The 21,295-nt window shown below is 34.2% G+C and overlaps 1 protein-coding gene across 9 annotated transcripts in view; it reads left to right on the top strand.

Annotated features, from left to right (window-relative positions):
• Obsc (Obscurin) overlaps positions 1-21,295 on the top strand; it is a 633,182-nt gene that overhangs the window by 603,933 nt on the left and 7,954 nt on the right. For all 9 annotated transcript variants that reach the window (XM_081756092.1, XM_081756083.1, XM_081756059.1 and 6 more), the window contains 5 exons: positions 57-237; positions 5,435-5,717; positions 8,544-8,724; positions 12,346-12,571; positions 14,758-14,863. In XM_081756092.1, coding sequence (XP_081612218.1) covers positions 57-237; positions 5,435-5,717; positions 8,544-8,724; positions 12,346-12,571; positions 14,758-14,863 — 977 coding nt within the window. The remainder of the gene's footprint in view (positions 1-56; positions 238-5,434; positions 5,718-8,543; positions 8,725-12,345; positions 12,572-14,757; positions 14,864-21,295) is intronic.

Genomic DNA, 21,295 nt, shown 5'->3' with positions numbered 1-21,295 from the left:
TAGAAAGCTATTAAATTTCTTGGTTCTCTTTATTTCTTGCTATATTTTTCTTATAGGTGCACCAAAGCTTCAAATCACACGTGCCATGAAACATCTTCAACAAATTACGGAATCAGGCCAGGAAATCACAATAGATGAAGAGAAACCCAAGATTGATTATTCTGCGGAAAAGAACCCACCTTCTTGGACGGAGGAAGCGCCTACAGAAAAATATAATTTCATTTCCGAATTGTCCAGGTATAAGTTTGATCATAATAGAAATTAATAGAATACCTATTCTGTTATTATTTTATATTTATTTATGTATTTATTGATTTTTTACGTGGATATTTACGAAACTAGAAAACTTGAGCAGAATGATTATCTATAGAAATCAAAAATATTTTCCAAAGAATCTTAAGTGTCACATATAATGCAGAATTTTCTTTCAGAAATCTTCTATATCTTTACTCATATAGAAGTTAAACAACTTTTCTCTTTTTGATTAGAAAATTACAAAGATATTACCTTTGATTACTAAAGTCAAATTGACTTTTTGTTTCATTCCAAAAGCTGCAAAGATTCTGCCAATTGTTCTTTAATTTAAAATGGTGCAAGTTCATCAGAGAAGTATGATTATAATACATAATACAACAGACATTTTCTTTTGGTTACAGAAATACAAAGACGGTTTTAATTATTTTTGTTTATACAATGAGTGAAAAAATCTCTCTTTGAATTGTGAATGTAGAGATGTGCCCAGATATAACATTATTTTGTGGATTACATTATTAAAGTTGGTTTGGCTTGAAAGATTAATACAGCGGTAGTGGTAATGAGATTAATATTGTCTATACGTTGTTTGTAATGTGTTTATTAAGCGCCCTTGGCTAGGTCTATTCAATCCTTGTGAATTTGATTAATATGCTATTTTATTCAAATTGACAGTAATTAATAGTGAAAAGATTCAATTAAATGTCTTGTGAGTTAACTGACGTGTTTGTCTCTTTGAACTGTTGATTGACGGGTACTATAGCATAAGCGCATGCTTCTAGTGGGTATAGCCGTAGGTTTAATTTCAGGCCGTATAAGTTTGTGATAGATAACATCCAGTCCAGGGGTTTTCTCAGAAATTAAATGTTTTTCACGTATTTCACCAATTCTTCCACCATCTTTCACTCGTATTTATCATACCACAGAGCATAATCGAGGAATGCTAAGCTAAAATCTCTGTCTTATTTTATTTTAGGCAATCGTTTGGCTAAAGACAATGACTAGCACCTATTGAAATCGATGTTGCTTGATTAACAAATCGATTACTGGATTAGTGGAAGATGCAGGGAAGAAATGGAAAGATTTTCAGACTAATACAAATTTTACTGAATATCAGATTATTTAAAAATGTCAGTGTTATCACTCCTTATTTTCTTACAAACAATAACTCCGAATTCTCAATTCGGTTACGCCTTGTTTCGTCATCCACACACATATTTCAAATACTTGAGATGCTCCAAATTCAAATCCGACCTGATTCTTTTAAAGAAGTTTGCTCAGTTTTATTTTGACAATTCTTTTAAATACCCTTACCAATATGTTAACGTTCCTAGTGAAAAAAAAAAATTCTAGTAGATATGATTAAAGGTTTATCAATGATTTCGTTGTTAAATATAATCGTATTCTTTCATTTATTTTGTATGGCCTACTATAAATGACCTTGTTTAACTTGATTTTGTCCTGCATATCTTAGTCGTTTAATGTAGTTTTACCCATCATACCATAAATTACCTTAGTCTTTTACTTATTTTTGTCCTGCATACCTTAGTCTTTTAACGTAGTTTAACCTACCAGACAATAGACAACCTTAGTCGTTTAACTTGTTTCTGTCCTGCATATCTTAATCGTTTGATAGAGTTGTGCCCTCCTTACCTTCGATGACTGTAGAAGTTTAGTAAAAGGTTCTGTTCAATAAAGTTCGTTTTATTGTCATTGTTGTTATTATGATTTTAATCTATTTTCACAACATGATCTCTCAAAACAAAATTGAAAAAACGTACGTAACACCCTAAACTAATTCATACTTATTTCCCGAGTCCAGCATCTATATTCCCAACTCCTCCATGTATACCATACCTCTACAAGGATATATTTCATTCTACCATTGATCATTCTGTATCTTTACTGATTCCCCTCCTTTTCATATTTTTTGCACTTTATTCTGCCATTTATTCCTTTCTCTTGTGACGGTTTTGTTGTTATTTTCATATGTGGAAACATCTTGGGTAGTAGTTATTTTTCTTTCATTCTATATACAAGGCTATATAAGCAAACCTTTTTTTTTATATTCTTTGTTGGATTGACTGAGTGTATTCCTGATGATTTCATTTGCTTTTGATATTTTCTTGAACCTTTTGTGAATGCTTCTTAGGTATCTCATTTTCGTTGATTCACTCTCAATCCATCATTACGCAGCGAAGATTATTAGGGCATGAAATACATGGTGTATTGTAAAATTTTTGCTTTCCTGGACGTGTATTAATCTTATATTAGATGTTTCATCTTTTAGTAAAGTCTTCCAGTAACCTGTTCCTTCATTCTCTCACTTCTGAACCAAAGTAGTTTGAAGCATCTGATATTTTCAATGGTTTCTGTTGTAGTTTGCTTTTCGTGTTGGTGTTCATTCCTAAAGTAATTAACATTTGAAGTATCTAGAAGTATGAAATATTTTATACTGCTCATTAGTTGACTTGGAAACTGCCTATAAATGACTCTGATTTCAACTAGAATACAAATTTCATCCAATTGTTATAACAATATGTGTAACAATGTACTAAAATAATATTTAAAAAAATAATATTTTTTGTTGAGCTAGCAATAATATTTATTTTTAATTTCATTGATTTCATACCATGTATTTTGATAAATAAATATATAAATATTTCTTTTGATTCATATTAGATACACACCTCTGTCGGGATATTTACACCCTCCTAACTTCATGATATAATGCATTATCAGTAGACTTACTGGTCTGTGACATATATTTCTTATTTTTATTTATTTATTTCAACTTCTTGCAAGGTATATTACGAAGGTGCAGACCACAGATCCATGTCACCTATATTCTATACAACTTTCAATTAATTATATTGTATTAATAACTTGTTCATGATGATAAATTGTTGTATATATCGGGTGTTCTAAAAAAAGTGCCCACGGACAACAGAGCGCTATTATTCAAGTCAAAGCGAAAATGTTATATAATGGTATGCCCTCCCGGGCTTCCTTCAGCCGCTATGGGGAATCAAAATTTCACTATGTGGCAACGTCGCAGATTAATTTGGAACCATTAGCATCACTCCTCGAATCCACCAAGCAGTTACATTGATTGATAGCTAATAAGTGGTGTTAGCGCCAATATCTATCGGCTTTAACTGCCATCTGGAAAGAATCGGTGAAAGTATTTGATGGATTGGCAGATCTTGTTTGAGGTTCTTTATCCACGACATTGCCACATATTGCAAGTCGCGTTTCCAAACGAGGACCCGAAAGGTATAGAATTATATATATGTTTCGCTTTATTTTGACTTGTAGAATAATGCTCTCTAATCCGTGGGCGTATATATATATTATCAGGTTTCCAAACAAAATTAATGTATCTTAATTAATATGCTGTTGAGACATAAATTGTACCTGTTGGTTATAAATTATCACATTTCCAGCAATAGTTACATTTGTGCATTTGTAGTAAAATAATAAATTATAATTATGTAATTGTATAAAATATTGTAATTACTAAATTATTGGTATAGTGTAAATTATTTAAAATTTATTATCTTCTATCAGTCGCGCAAAAGGTCAATATTTAGAATGTACCAGAAGTTTCTATGATGAATTCTTCTTTAATTCTTTATATCTGTAAATGTTTATCCTTATTTGAAGAATAGAAATTAAGTTAGTAATGAGTAAATAGAGGTACCAGGTGGTTCAATAAGTCTTGTCGTTCGATACAAAACACACTAGTGTATCGGGCGACATTTCTGGGATTAGTCAATGTACCCTCCCTGAACTGCAATACACTTGTTTCAGTGCTCTTCCAATTTATAGATGCCCTCCCTGAAGCGAGACTCCTGAAAACTATCGAAATACTCGTCCACGACTGCTATGATCTCAGCATTCTATGTAAATTGTTTTCCATGCAAAATTTTTTGAGATCTGAGAATAGCCAGAAGTCTAAGGGAGCTAAATCCGGCGAATAGGGTGGATGTTACACCAATTCGTACTTTAATTCACTGATTTTGGCGATGGTTTTTTGAACTGTGTGACAGAGAGCGTTGTTGTGGTGGTAAAGGATTTTTCTTCTGTAAATCAGGTCTTTTCTCACGACGTTTGACATCCAGCTCGTCCAAAAGATTACAATAATAATCTGCGTTGATTGTTTTACCTGTTTGCAGGTAATCCACGAACAAAATCCCTTTTGCAGCCCAAAACACCGATGCTAACAACTTTTTCGCCGATTTCTGGACCCTCACTTCCTTCGGAGCCGAAGTACCGGGTTCACACCATTCCTTAGCCGTTAGTTTTGATTCAGGGTCATGGTAATAGACCCACGTCTCATCCATTGTAATGAAATGACATACAAAATCCTTGTTATCCTTTCGAAAACGCTCCAGATGTTGCTGCGAAAGGGACATTCGCATGTGTTTTTGTTCCATTGTTAGCGAATGCGGCACCCATTTTGCACAGTTTTGAAATCCAAAACATCAGCTAAAATATGGCTCATACTGCCTAATGAAATGTCTAGGGGCTTCTGCTAAATCTCTGTCGGTGACTCGACGATCTTATAAATCCATATCCTTATTTTTGCTACGATTTCTGGTCCTGGTTCACTTTGTGGACGTTCTTCACGTGGATCGTATTCAAGACTTGTCCGACTACGTTTGGATTCAGCAACCCATCTTTCTACTGTTCTCAGTGACAGTGAAGAGTCCTAATGCGCTTTTACCAATCATTCGTGGTTTTGTTTTGGAGACACACTTTCCAAAACTAGGAATTTTATAACTGCACGATGATGTTCAATTTTGTCCATTGTAAAATAAAATAGTTACACATCCATTTTGAACAGCTGTAACGATACGAATGTGTTAACGAATCTACATGAAACTTCACGCGTGTTCATCACAACGTCGTGCTATCTGTAGGAACAACGACGAACCTACTAACACCATCTCATATCACACGACAAAACTTATTGAAAAATCTGGTATTAGTGAGATGTTAAACTAATCCATAGAGTAAAAGATACTAATCCACAAAAATTACGTAAAACTTCAAAAGTCCCAAATACGCAACACATACACTTTCGATCCAGTAATACTCCACCATTTTTCGTCGAATTCTAATATATATTTTTTTCTATTACGGTGTATCATAACACATTTATTTTCTTTCATTTCAGAGGAAGATTTTCTGTTGTTTTCAAAGGCATTGAGAAAGCAACAGATAAAGTGATTGTTGCCAAATTATTGGAATGGAAACCAGACACTGAGGCTGTCGTACAACAAGAATTTGAGGCTTTACGATCTCTGAGGCATGAGAGAATTGCTGCTTTGTATGCAGCGTTTAAAGTAGGAACGTTAGCAGTTTTAATTCAAGAAAAGTTGCAAGGAGCGGATATTCTTACATATCTTTCAAGTCGGCATGAATACACAGAGCAGATGGTTGCCACAGCTATTACACAGGTCAGTTCTTACTTAAGCACGAGGTTAACATTTTAAGTCTGTTTATTGTTTTATTATTTTTTTAAAATCATTTATTCGTTTTTATTATTTTCTTAAATCATTTATTCGTTTTTATTATTTTCTTTACTTACGCTTTGAGTAACTTTTAGTTCCATATTCAAGAGGCAAAGACATAACTAAACGGTTTAATGAAGCAAACCCACTATTGGCAACAGTGTTACCAAATCCAACATAAATTTGTATTTTTAAAAAATCGCACTAAATCAGCTTATTACAGTTTCAAATCTACAGTATATGTTAAATGAAAACTTACAATATTACCTTAATTATTTAGTGTTATAAATTATTAATCTCATAGAAATGTAGTATAGACTGTATTCTATATTGCAGTAAGTAAATACAACTAAAAGAAATGGCTAGCACGTGCGTCTTTGGTACACGTGGTCCCTGGTTGAATTCCTGGTGGAGAGAGCACAAAAATTTAATTTCACAATAATTCACTTTCATTAATTATCCGTCTCCTTTAGCCTAAAGGGCGTAATAGTGGGACGTTAAACTAAAAAAAATCAATTTTATTTTTTCTTCTCCACAACCATCTATCATGAGGAATGCTTTTCCATATTACTCCGCAGTGCTTTCTAATTTCGTCGCTCTACCTTGTATCAGGACCTTTTCTAGGCAACTTCTTGCTTCTATATGTACGTAAATTAATTTAATTACTTTGCCGAAATAATTATTTGTCTTTATAATTGTAAGTAATAATGCCAAAGAATATATTAGGTAGTACAATATTATGTCTAATATTTTGTTTCTCTTATGTTTGGCACGACTCAATAAGCAAGGAATTTTTAGTTTTGTCAAACTCGATAGGTAGTCGCTAAACATGCCTCGTACATGAAGCTTCCCTACCCACAAACTTGTCTGACATGTTCCTTCCAGGAAATCAGTACTACTACCTTTCAAACTTTCTCAATGCTTCTACCCTTCCCCCGAGCTACTAAGTACGGCTTCGTTGGGTATAAATTTATGGCAAAATTGTCTTTGGCTAAAATTCCGAAGATGGTTATGCATCTGGCGAAAAATAATTATTCACATTTGGTTCAATGATCCTCCTTTAAAAAGTAGGATTATTTTGATACGTTTACGATCTGTATGCTTCTTTACAAGCTATGTAATTATACTCATGGATGTCAGGCAATTAAGATTATTCACTTTTTATCTCTTCAGTTTTATGTTTATCATTGATTTCGTTGAATAATTATCTTTAAACTTAACTTGCAATATTTATACAAGTTTTTGGTTGCAAATCATTCAAATATTTCAACTATTTTTCTAAACCCCCATAATATAACGATAACATTAATAAATATGTATAGGTTGATATGGACAATAGTCCGTATCGTATGATATTTCCTTATATGGCCAGATCTACACATTTATGTTGTGAAGTATTTGGCCAGACATGTATAAACATGTTTGTTTAACCAGTGGAAGATAGAATATGCAAAATGTCATCAATCATGGATGTATTTTCAATTATAAAGAAGGAATCTTGTAAAAATTGAAAGATAAATCCACAAAATCTTCAGAAAATACATCAGTTTAAATATATTCTATTTTGTGTGTTATCATTGAAACATTTAGTGAGTAAATTACGTTTTAATTAGCTCCAGAAATTATAATATAACGAACTTAGGACTAATATATAGATATTACAATAACACACATTCCATCATAGCCTCTCTACCTTAGAAGCATCTGAGTTTCAGCGAAAGTATGCACTGATGATGGAGAACATTCTCTGGCAAGTTTTGAGAATTGCATACCTAATGAACTTATTTGACAACGAATTATAGTATTTTACTTATTTAACCTGGGAACGGTCGAGTGTTGATTTGTGACGCGAGCGGTCGACAGGTGAGCGCGGCGCTCACTTACAATATAATCGTTTCTATAGCTGTTTATGACTTTATATGGGATTGATTTTGAACTCATTTCTATATGATGACATTTTGTGATTTATTATTATTATTATTATTATTAACAATAATAATAAAATCGCAAATAAATTTATAATGCGTTTCTATAAAACCATTTCTTATTATAAATTATATCTATTTTTATTATCATTATCACATAAGGATTACATTTTCTAAAAAAAAAAAATACATAATTAGAGCGAGTTTTCATATGTTCATTCTATTCATATTTTCAGTTGGAAATTTCTAATGAAATTAAAGATATAAATATCTTAGTGTGAACACTCTACTTGTGTTTCTTGATACTTACAGTAGGTATTTCAATAAGACACTGTTCTACTTCATGTCTCATCACTGTCTTGATGCCACCCATTACAGTTCAAGCAGACGCTGAGAGTGTGTTTCGCACAGCTTGGCACTTCACAGGCAGCATATCGTACAGTTTTTTTTTTTTTTTGTTTGTTTTTTTCGCAAGCCATAGTTGAATCTGCTCCTTGTTGTTGTTCATGATCTCAGAAAAATCACTCACGCCGTCGGTCGACAGGTGAGCGTGGCGCTCACAAATTACGCATAGTCACATTTATAAGGCCAGTGCTATTCCAACAGAAGAGAATGAAAATATTACACTTGACTCACATACACAAGACATATCAAGAGACAGCTAGACGGCGCCTCAAGTCTGTGACCCCACTAGGGCGGATTTGAAACGAAAACATAAACCAGGGTGAGGCCTGCGCTCACCTATCGACCGTTCCCGGGTTAAGATATAATACTTAAATAAAATACCGTATGTTTGTAATATGTTCAATTCTAAAATGTATACAATTTGGTAACTCCTATTTTTCAGATCCTTGATGGTCTCCAGTATTTGCATTGGCGAGGGTACTGCCACTTAGACTTGCAGCCAGACAATGTCGTTATGGCTTCTGTACGTAGTATACAGATTAAACTTGTAGACTTTGGTTCAGCGCAGAAAGTCAGTAAACTGGGATCAATAGTTCAGAAAGTCGGTTCACCAGAATATTCAGGTAATAGCGTTTTTCTCTTCTATACAACTGCTGAATTTTTATCCTTGTATATATGCACATTTTATACAAAATGTTGTGTAATTCGATCAATATATTTCGAAACGTCAGATGCTTTTGTAATTTATCGTATCTTATCTAAATGAAAGAAGCAATTGTCATATTTTATTTCACATGGGCAGTAGTTCGTGCATGCGCCTGAAAGGAAAAAATGGGGACATAGGTAAAAGGTATTTTGTGTATGGAGTTGTGAAGGATAAATTATATTACTGTAGTGAAATATTGTTTCGTACACGTTTCCGAAAGAGCTACCAACGAGACTAATGCCTATGTAAAAGAAAGGGGAAAATGATTACTGGTTGGTTCCCTATATCCAAGTTAACTAGGTCATATCGATACAGACCGCGTAGCAACAGATGCCTACATGACCATGAAACGAAAATTTGAGGATTTTTTCTTTCTTTGCATCGAAGTGTAATGTATTTAAATTCATTACTGGAGTGTGGTGTTATGAAAATGAAAGGCTGTTTTTTCAATCAATACGTAAAGTATATGGTAGAGTTTGATGAATAATAGCTACGTATAAGAAAGATTTATAAAGATACATCTTATTGTTGACAATTTTCCTTTTCCATTTTTATCATCGAATTTTTATTTGCATCCTGTGCCTTCTATGTCTTTAGCCTTTAATTTGCTCCAAAAAACTAAAAGATGAATTGATTAACCGAAACAACATTGGTTTTCTCTCAACATAATTAATAAGTTTGTATTTTTTTTAAAAAAAATGCTGTTTTAAGTAATTTTGAATTGTAGAAATAAAATTAAACTTTATAAAATGTTATTTATTATTCTATTTTTCAGTCTTTATGCTTTAGAAAATTAGTTTCCGAAGTCGAGACAAAAAAATGAAACATCACCATTGCCTACTTACTAAATATTTTCTTCTTTTTTTTAATTGAGAAATATTCAAATAAAAATTAAATCATTTGTTGTTTCAATAACAAAACATGTTGTTTCATTTTAAATATATCAATTACAGTTATAATTTACTATATAGGGGGCAATATATAGCTATCGTTACCTTTAAATCATTGAGAGAGGATATACGATATTGGCATTATCGATAAAACTTTTTAAATGTCAATATCCCATGTTCATTTCTATGGAAAAAGGAGCTTGATACCTGAGAGACAATGATGACACTAGAAAGGGTAAGGGGGCGGTTTCTCCGAACTGTCCTCCAGATATGTTGTATAGTAATGTACAGACATGTTTAAATTATTAGACTCACCCTCGAAAAATGCGAAATTGATGTAGCAGTCCTAATTTCGGAGTTCTAGAACATGTAATTTAATGGTTAAACCACCAATATAGGATCCTTCATTTGTTTACTGCACACTTGAAGTGGTGATGTCACCATTGAACAGCAGATGGCATTAGTAAAGGGGAGGGAGTTCTGAAAGTGGTTTTTCAGTTGTAGACAGCTATTGTGGTTTCTAACAATAAGTTACAATCTGAAGTATTGTGTTTGCAGTCGTAAGCAGTTACGACATTCAAAGCGTTCAATAATTCGAATGGGCCAGTTTAAAGTGATCTTGACGTGTTTTGTGTGTTAATCTTTTATTCTATGAAGTCCTGTAATCGCGGCATAATTTGAAAAGCCAGAGACCTTTCTTCGCGTAAAGTGGAGATTGTCAAAACACTTTTGGCGGAAGGAAGATACACAACGACAATTGCTATTAGAGTTGGGGTAGGGCAAAAATCTGTGAATAAAATCTCCGTTGCGATGAGCAAGAAGCAAATGTATCAGCAAAATAGGCTTGGGAAGTGTGGGCGAAATCCAAAGCTATCGCTAAGAGGTATCAAAAACTAAACAGAAACGCAACTTCTAGAGACTTAAGCATAAAAATGGCTGAGTATGGTGTAGATATTTCGCCTCAAAATGTTCGAAGGATTCTTTGTGCTGAGAGAATAAAAGTACTCAGGCCAAGAAAGAAAGCAAAAATTACTCTAATCATGGCAAAGAAGCGCCTCGAATGGGCACGAGACATAGAATATTGGACTGCTGATGATTGGAAAATAGATGTTTCAGTGATGAATCATGTGTCTTCGTGTCTGATGAATGTTCATAATATGTGCGACGTCGACCTGAGGAGGAATTCAAGTTGGAATGCCTCCAACAAACAGTGAAGCATCCAACTTCAGTCATGGTCTGGGGTGTGATGTTTGTCTTCGAGGCTGGGAAACTGCATATAATACGAGTAGAGGGAACAATTAAGCACGACCAATACCTACAAGTTCTTCAAGAAGAACTGCTTCTCTAGACTGCAATCTGGTTTGATGACGCACACTTCACCTTTATGCATGATGGAGCCCCATACCACCGGTACAAAACTGTGACAAAATTCTTTGAGAACAACGAAATTAGTGTTCTTCCGTAGCCGGGCAATAGTCCTGATATAAACCCGATTGAAAACCCCTGGAGCTTCATGAAGGAAAAGCTAAAGAAGAAGCATATTACAACCAAACATCAATTGATCGAGATCAACAATTTTTGGTATCATGATGCTGAATTGAAGTTAAAATGTGCTAAACTCGTATATAGCATGCCACAAAGGATAAAAGACTTAATAAAGAATAACGGATTTCATACGAAATAGTAATCTTTGTGTGAGAGATCATTTTCTTATAAGTATTCCATTTAATTTTTTGTTTCCAATTTAAATACACATACTGTATAGTATTTATATTTAAATGTCACGTACGCATTTGTTTAATTGATATTGAAAAGCATGTGCCATGGTCACAAGAAATAGAACAGAGTTACAGAACAGTAATTTGGACTAAGTTCAAACGCGTTTTCTGACGTAATATTGTAAGAATAGTAAAATATTCAGAAACTGAATGTTGAGTCTAATAATTTGAACACGTCTGTAGGTGTTTTCTGTATACAAAGCAATAGCTGGCCCCTCCCCCAAGAAAAACATCTCTTCCCCTCCGCTTGCCTCCAAGAAATTAAAGCTGGAGTCATCACTACTGAGAGGTCTGATTTCAAGACTTGGCAATACCAATTTTTAATTGAGATTTTACGCTACTTATGTTCATGTAAATATAACATATTAGATATATTTTATAACTGGATCTTTAAATAGGCGGTGTTTTACAGTCAACTCTACGCTAAAAATGAAACAAACTGAAAACTCCAAAAATATACATTATTTTATGCAGGTATTATTTTTATTCTAGCAAATCAGAACTGAATAAATGTATTTATTTTGTTTATTTGTTCTGCTATCTTATAGTCTGCATGAAAATACACATTTCGAAAACGTAAAATGAATGTAATTTATTCTTAATTAACGACAATAATTTACTTTCTAGTGGGAGAAGCTACTACAGAACTGATATATATCTATAAAAAGCATTTTACTATTAAAATAATTAAATGATTATTTTAAAATCATATAGAATAATTCGTTTTATTGATATGCTAAATTTGAAGAAACATATATTTTTCGTAAGTGTCTTCTGTTTCTGGTTTATTGAGATCATTGTTGATAACACTTGTTTTAATTTGATTTAATTATATTTGATAATTTTCTTTGACATTCTAATATTTTTCAGCCCCTGAAGTTCTTAACGATGAACCAGCGTTCCCACAGAGTGACATTTGGAGCGTAGGCGTAATTGCATATGTATTGCTATCTGGAGTTTCTCCATTCAGAGGAGCCACTCCTGAAGAAACTAGGCAAAACGTAACATATGTCAGATATCGTTTCGAACATTTATACAAAGAATTAACCCAAGAGGCCACAAGGTTCCTTATGTTGGTATTCAAGAGAGCCCCAAGGCAAGTATTTTGTTAGATAGTGGTTCGTTATCAGTAAATATGGGTTTAGAAGTGTTTATCCCTCATGTTACTATATTTATCAGGAACAAATAGATAATAATCCCAAATATAAACAAAATTATATTCTAATTGACCGATAATTCAAAATATATTAATTAAAAAAAAAATGTGTCAGAGGATATGCACTTTTCACATCAAGTGTATATTGTGTTAATGGGTTATTAAAAGATAAAGGTGCACCTTTTAAATCAACTTGCTGAAATGCCCGTTCTTCGCACGGGGGGAATATGTTTATTGAAAGTAGTATTTGAACCTCTTCTCCCCCTTAGGATATGCATTTCAATTAAAATGTAGTGATAAATACCCGTAAGATAATCTATTTTTGACATGACATTTTTAACCTCCCTACCCACTTAGGATACATTCTTTTATCAAAATGATATGATAAAATCCAGCTTGAGATAGTTCTAAATATGTTCCAAAATTCATTTCAAACAATTCAATTAACTTGAGGTAGTTCTATGTTCCAAAATGCATTTCAAACAGTTTAACCAACTTGAGATAGTTCTATGTTCCAAAATTCATTTCAAACAATTCAACCAAGTTAAGGTAGTTCTATGTTCCAAAATTCATTTCAAACAGTTTAACCAACTTGAGATAGTTCTCTGTTCCAAAATTCACTTCAAACAATTCAACGAACTTGAAGTAGTTCTAACTATGTTCCAAAATTCATTTCAAACAGTTCAACCAATTTGAGGTAGTTCTATGTTCCAAAATTCATTTCAAACAGTTCAACCAAATTGAGGTAGCTCTAACTATGTTCCAAAATTTATTTTAAACAGTTCAACTAGCTTGAGATAGTTCTAACTATGTTCCAAAATTCATTTCAAATAGTTCAACCAGCTTGAGGTAGTTCTAAGTTCCAAAGTTCATTTCAAACAGTTCAACCAACTTGAAGTAGTTCTCACTGTTCCAAAATTCATTTCAAATAGTTCAACCAGCTTGAGGTAGTTCTGTGTTCCAAAATTCATTTGAAACAGCTCAACCAGTTTAAGGTAATTTTAACTATGTTCCAAAATTCATTTCAAACAGTTCAACCAACTTGAGGTGGTTCTATGTTCCAAAATTCATTTCAAACAGTTCAACCAAATTGAGGTAGTTCTAACTATGTTCCAAAATTTATTTTAAACAGTTCAACTAGCTTAAGATAGTTCTAACTATGTTCCAAAATTCATTTCAAATAGTTCAACTAGCTTGAGGTAGTTCTAAGTTCCAAAATTCATTTCAAACAGTTCAACCAGCTTGAAGTAGTTCTCACTATGTTCCAAAATTCATTTCAAATAGTTCAACCAGCTTGAGGTATTCTGTGTTCCAAAATTCATTTGAAACAGCTCAACCAGTTTAAGGTAATTTTAACTATGTTCCAAAATTCATTTCAAATAGTTCAACCAGCTTGAGGTAGTTCTAAGTTCCAAAATTAATTTTAAACAGTTCAACTAGCTTAAGATAGTTCTAACTATGTTCCAAAATTCATTTCAAATAGTTCAACCAGCTTGAGGTAGTTCTATGTTCCAAAACTCATTTCAAACTGTTCAGCCATTTTCTCATGATTTGATCATCTACAAGATCAGTTTCATTTATAATATTAGATATGAATATCGATAATGTTATGTAAGAACAAATTTGAAAGTCAATATATAATTTTATATTCATAGATACAAATTAACAGTTATATTTTAAATCTTTTCAGTATTTAAGAAAGAGTTCAAAATAAGTGAACTTACTTCGAATAGCTTCTGATCGGTTCTACTTTAATTGTAATAAAGAAATTAGTATTTTCAGCTTAGTATTTTCAATCAATCTTTATACATTTGATATATATGTATAAAGCTCCTGAATTATATGTTTAATCTAATATTCGGACAATCGTTCATCCCTCAACATGGTGAGGTTTTTGAAATGTTCGGTTTTGAGAGCAATGTCAGAACAAACAAACAAACAAAAAAAACATTAAATAAAAACAGTAATAACACAATAGTAATAGTGATGCACCTATTTCATGCATATTTCAATACCAAGAGATCATCTGAAAATATTAAAATATTACAAAATAATGTGTAAATGCTGTGTGTTTCGTTTGTATGTATGTTCTTCTTGTTTCTTACATTAATTTAACTTTTAAACAGCAAAAGACCTACAATAGAAGAGTGCTACGAAAATCGGTGGCTTCTTCCAACAGAGACAATGATCAGAAAAAGGGAAAGGGCTGTATTCCTTGGTAACAGACTGAAGGTAAGATTTTTTTATCGCATATTTATATTATTTGTAACTTTAAACTCTTATTTCCAGGATTAAATAGAGATTATGCCTAATAGGTCAGTCTAGCACCTAGGATTTTCCTTCGTAATCATGTCTATCTACTTTCTGGAACTAAATTTTGTCTTTTATCGAGTCAACAAACTTAAAACAAGTTTGTAAGCAATTCTTTAATATTTCTCTTAAATGTAATGATGGCATCGTATTTAACCTTGTTAAGCTTCCCCCACTATATCTGGTTTGCATAGTCTAAAGTTTTTTTTTTTTTTTTTAACTATAACGGTTGTATCAAAAGTTGGGGCCCATAGGGCATCTCCACTATGATTAAAGATACGAAAAAAACGGAAAATTATTTGAAACACGTGTTTATCAATCTAAAATGGTGAAATAGAATGAAAAAGCAACCATTGCTGGCCCAGTAGACTGTTCCGTTGAGCCCACCATACCAACAATACAGCATTAATGAGAAATCGATTCGAGCTGTTCTAGGTTTCCTCACATAACAATGTGCACATTCCCCTTGTCATGTTTGTGTGCCTCTACGTTCCATTCAAAGAGCCTGCTGAACTGTAAACGCTGCTTTTTCACTTAACACTAGCTGAACCTGCGCTCTCTACACAGCGCATCATTTACATATGAACATGAATCTCCTTGTCATTCCTCACATCTGCACATGTCCCTTTATAGACACAAGTGAAAGACGTCTTGATAAAAATTGGCAAGATATACCATATAGGGGAGATGCAAATGTAGTATAGATTGTATTCTATATTGCAGTAAGTAAATACAACTCAAAGAAGTGGCTAGCGCGTGCGTCTTTGGTGCACGTGGTCCCTGGCAGGCATGTAGCCAAGGAGGGGGCCGGACCCCCGATTCGAGACCAGAAATGAAAAAATTAAGGACAAAACGAAATGAAATGAGAAAAAAAAGAATTTAAAAATTTAAATTTAAAAAAATTTAAAAAAAAAACTACAGAAAGCTTTTGGTTACTCTTTCTTATGAGGAAATTTGTATTACTTGCAATACATGGTGGCGAGATGTGTGGTATATCGTGGAAGAGTCAGGGAATTTGAAATTTCCGAAAATTACGCAATTCTTAGAATTTCTGCTACTTGTCAGGGAGATTTCAAGCTTCTGAAAGCATAATGCCGGTTGTGTAACAACGTGGACATTTTTTATCATAATTTTTCGTCATCGCATCCTTGCAGTATCAAACATGTATTTTCAAAAACAATTTTCTACTACTCCTTTAACCTATCGTTTGGAACAGACAGTAGTTGAAGGAATAATAAAAATAAAAATTTATGTGAAAAGAAAGTTCTGTTAACATTTGATTCAACACAGAAAGGAACGCAGATATTGTAAAATATTTTACAAGACATTATTGAGTTTGTACACTCATGTCCAAAATTATTGTCGCATGTCTATAAATATGTTGTTGTAGGAGTATAATTTGATAACGAATTCGCTCGGTATTTCTTATAATGTTAGTATGTGTATAATCGGCAAAGACATGTAAGTAGCAAATTTTGTCAAAAGAGCAGCAAATAAGAACAATTAAACAAAAATAAAACTTTCTTGTCCATTTAGCAACATATCGTTTTACTCACTCTAATTTTAGTATTTATAATTCTTTTCCTATGAAATTTACCACAAATAGGGTCTATACCTTCCCCGATTATACACATGGTATCAGTATTAAAAGTACACTGCAAAATCATTATCAAATTATATTCTTACAAGAAGACAGTCATAGGTATGCGACGATCATTTTGGACGTGAGTGTACTTTTTATAATAGTGAATATGTACTTTTTATAATAGTTGAGGTAGTAATGAAAAGAAAATTGTTATATTTGAATGAACAGAGGAAGAACGTAAATATTGTAAAATCATTTTCAATACTTTTTTTTATTATTATTATTTTACTCGAGATTTATTCGTAGTTTATTATTAAAATACTTACCAAGATATCCTCATTTTATTGTCCTAACAAACCAATATATGTTGATAGTAAAGTAGTGTAGATTGATTGGGCCTTCAGTGGTTCAAGTCACGTACCTCCCGCCCCCCTTCCGTTACTAAATCCTGGATAAACGAACTAGTATATGTTCCAGTAACATAGTTTAGAATGATCGAGCCCCTGGTGTGATGACCACAGTATTTCATGTCACGGGTCCCCCCCTTCACGAAATCCTGGCTACGTGCCTGGCAAGGGGTACCATAAAGGGGAGATTTTTCAATATCTCGCACCATTTGCAAGATTTGAGCCTACTTCCGGTTGGAGCTTCTAAATCATGTATGATTAATGTTTTCTTTCTTCTTGCATGCAGTACGGAATAAACAAATACATTACACACACAATTAATTATAATGTCAGTGATATATGGTGTTCATTGGGCAAAACATTCCGAACAATAAAGATTCATCTTAGACTGGAGAAATGGTTATCCTTCGTTTCTCATTATCATTTGCCCATGAAACAAACACTTGAGAGATATACAACCTCTGTATACAATTATGTTGTGTTGGAATGTATAACTCACAGTGTGATGCTTTACTTTTCTAAAATTTCCACACCTCTAGTGTACACCTAAAAATGTAATAAAGAAATAACGACCATTTTTTTCAATATTCAATTAGAACTGGACAATCTGCACAAAATTTGGAATCGACCAGTGAAAACGGCACATTTCTAGCACTTGTGGTTTTGGAGATCTCATTGTCGAAAGGGTTGGAGACAAACATATAAACCTAGCATTTTAATATATAGACTAGCTGAACCTGCGCTCTCTACACAGCACATCATTTACATATGAGTCCTCACATCTGATGAATCTCCTTGTTATTCCTCACATCTGTACATGTCCCTTTACAGACGTCGTCTGTAAAGTGAAAGACGTCTTGATAAAAACTGGCAAGAGATACCATAAAGAGGAGATTTTTTCGATTACTCTTTTAATATCTCGTACCGTTTGCAAGATTTCAGCCTACTTCCGGTTGGAGTTTTTAATTCAAGTATGATCAGTGTTTTCTTTCTTCTTGCATGCAGTATGTAATAAGCAAAAACATTACACACACAATTAATTATAATGTCAGTGATATATGGTGTTTATTGGACAAAACACTCCAAGCAATAAAGATTCAACTTAGAGTGGAGAAATGGTATCCTTCGTTTTTCATTATGATTTGGCCATGAAACAAACGCCTGAGAGGTATGCAACCCCCGTATACAATTATGTGTTGGAATGTATAATGCGTAGGATATTATGCTTTAGGTTTTTTTTCTAATTTCAACACTTCCAGTGTACCCGTAAAAATGTAATAAAAATAATGGCCATGTTTTTTAAATATTCAATTAGAACTGGACAATCTACATAAAATTTGCAATCGATCAATGAAAACGTCATCTTTCTAGAACCTGTAGTTTCCAAGATCTCATTGTCGAAAGGATTGACCACAAAGATATGAATGTCCACAAAAGTATAGTTTTAAAGAACTCCGAAGATGGCACCACAATTCATTTGCACTGATTTTGGAAAAGGTTTATTAAAATACAAAGGCTTTGAACAATAATTAAAAAAAGATAAACTTTATGAAAAACAAATCTATTTAAATAATTTATTTAAAGTACAAATACTTTAAAATATTTGTCTTTATTAAACGTGAAATCACAAATAACCGTAAATTAAAGGTTTGAAATCCAAAGTTATAGGTTGGAGCTCAGGCGCTTTTGCGAACTGGTCACCTGGAGCTCTAACCAAGTTAAAAAATAGGGTATCCGTAGTGGCGGAGAAAAATAAACGAGTCACTTGGTGTTTCCATCCCCATTGGTGAACTGAAATCGCGATTTTCTCATATAGGTTGGATTACTTACCTCCTGAGATTCAAAGAAACAACCGTCGAATTGATTATTACCTCCACGGAGGTAAACAGACGTACTTGATTCTAAATTGACGACCTTGCTATTTCTTTGGCTTTTCGATTGATTTGAATCTCTCCTCTTCGGAGGCGGAGCTACTGGAAATCAGTTGCGTGTAGTTTATCGCTTTAACCTCTTATTATTACTCAATTTTCGACCTATACTAGCAATCATACAAGGCAGTACTTAAGTAGTTTCTCTAATGTCGGGTCCTGGTCCGCCGGAACGTCGAGTTGAAAGGCGTAAACTACCACAAACTGTTATGGGTCCACCAACAGACCGCCCACGGGCGCGTGCACATTCAGCATCTCAAACATCCACCTCTAGTCTCTCACCAGCTCGAGAACCAAACAGAGACCGCTCGCGCTCACCTAAAAAACTGAGGTATAATAATGCTTTGCGCAGTCCTCCTAGAACTAGTACAGCCAGCATCCAATTTCAATCTGCATCATCTACTTCTGGAGATGCTATGGACGTTGTTCCTACTTTGGTTTTTGCGATTCTATTTACCAATCTTCCTGCTGAGCTCATGGACATCAAAAGTTTTACCAAAAACTAATAAGATACTGTTCTAGACTCGATCTTCATCAATTAAACAAGACTTCTAACGGAATCATCCTTAAAACAAAGAATTCCGATCTTTATAAACATCTCATCTATAAAGTTGGACCAGCAATGTTTGGCGTTAACACGAAAATTCAACTTCTTAAAACTCCTCATATCAAAACACCACATCCGCCTCGGCGTACTCCATTACTCTCTGTAGTTATCCGTGGAGTTGATCCTACTATACTGAACAAGACATACTAGAGGAACTAAAGCAGGATGGGATTCAACCTACTAGAACTCTCCGTAATAAGAATGCTAATAGCCCTACATACATGGTCAGACTTCTAACAGATGATCCAGCACTGGTAGACGCTTCTAAATAACGGTGTATACATTTACCGTTGCCATCATCGGGTGGAGCCTTCACGCACACCTCCGCCTCTCTCACTACGGTGTGAAAATTGCCTAACTTATAATACGCATTCAACGAACAAATGCACAAATCCTTCCGTCTGCTCCCATTGCAAAGGAGATCATAAAATAAAAGGGTGTCCAAAGCTCAACGAGCCTTCCAGATGCAATATTTGTAACGGGGAACATCCAACCTATTCCTACAAGTGTAAGGCCAAACCTAAACCACTTCCAGATAAACCCGAGATTGTTGTACCTCTACGTGTTCATGTCTCATCACGTCCACAGCAACCACGCAAACATCTTTCTTACCACCACCTACTGTGGTAAATATTTTGAAGTTCATCACTATAGTTCTTCAAAATGCTTTTCCTTACCAGCATGAGGCTATTCTAAACCATGCAACGAAAGCCACCTTCGATATATTCCAGCTTCACATGGCAGCTACATATTCTGGTGTGTCTACCTACTTCCATTTCCATACTGACACCCATCGTGAATAGTACAGATCAGAGAAGGAAGACTATTGCATTGCTATTCTGCAATATTCGTTCGCTACCTACGAACCGAGTTCTCTTAGAAACATTAGCAACTCAGCACAAAGAAGATAGCATCGTTCTTAATGAAACATTTCTAAAACAATCTGACCGCTTCTATCTTCCACGTTATCATCTCATACGCTCTGATCTGCCTCAGAACATCGCAGTGGTGGTGCAGCAATAGCCATTAAGCACTCTCTTCCACGACGCCATATCATACCACCTTCTCCCGAACACGTCATATTGACGCTCTACTTCCCAGTAAATACTATTACCATTGCCACCGTCTATGTTCGATCTACCCAACCGCTTCCGTATCGCTTTCTGACGTTTCTAGATTTCAACTTTAGAACATACGTCTTATTAGCAGACATCAACTACCATTCTCGTACAGCAGCTCAGAAACAACGCTTTCAAGATTTTCTCCAAACTACTCATAGTTCCTTACTGCAGTTGCCACATCCTTCTTGTCTGAAAGCGACACTAGTTCCGACGTAACAATCATCTCCATTACTACTATTGATGTCCTTGGTTCCATAAGTAGTGATCATCTCCCAATACTTCTCTCTATAGCTCCACGTCTGAAATCCACTGCATCCGCATCACCACGCACACCCAAATATAACTTTAGCAAATCTCGGTGGGATCAGTACAGCACTTATATCACCAAACTCTGCCGGCTACTGCACCTACTCTCACAACAGTTGCATCTATTGAAACCTTCTCACATACTCTGACTGACATAGTCTCTCATGCTACGGATTACGCAGTTCCTAAATGTGCCAGCGAATTGTCTAGACATCGTTTACCAACACGCGCCCTTGATCTTCTTCGAGGCTCACACGAGTTCCGTCGCACAAATGACCGCCGATTTCTTCTTCTTCATCGTCAATTCCAACGTACGGTACAGAACTACATAGTAGCCCACAAACGACTAGACTGGCGTATCTTCTGTAATGCTTTGCGCCAAGAAACAAATCCCACTAAA

The sequence above is a fragment of the Thermobia domestica genome, chromosome 1, assembly GCF_964235325.1.
Source record: "Thermobia domestica chromosome 1, izTheDome1.hap1.1, whole genome shotgun sequence".
Taxonomy (NCBI): Eukaryota; Metazoa; Arthropoda; class Insecta; order Zygentoma; family Lepismatidae; genus Thermobia; species Thermobia domestica.
The sequence above is the reverse complement of the archived record's forward strand: the minus strand, read 5'-3'. Positions and strand labels throughout refer to the sequence as shown.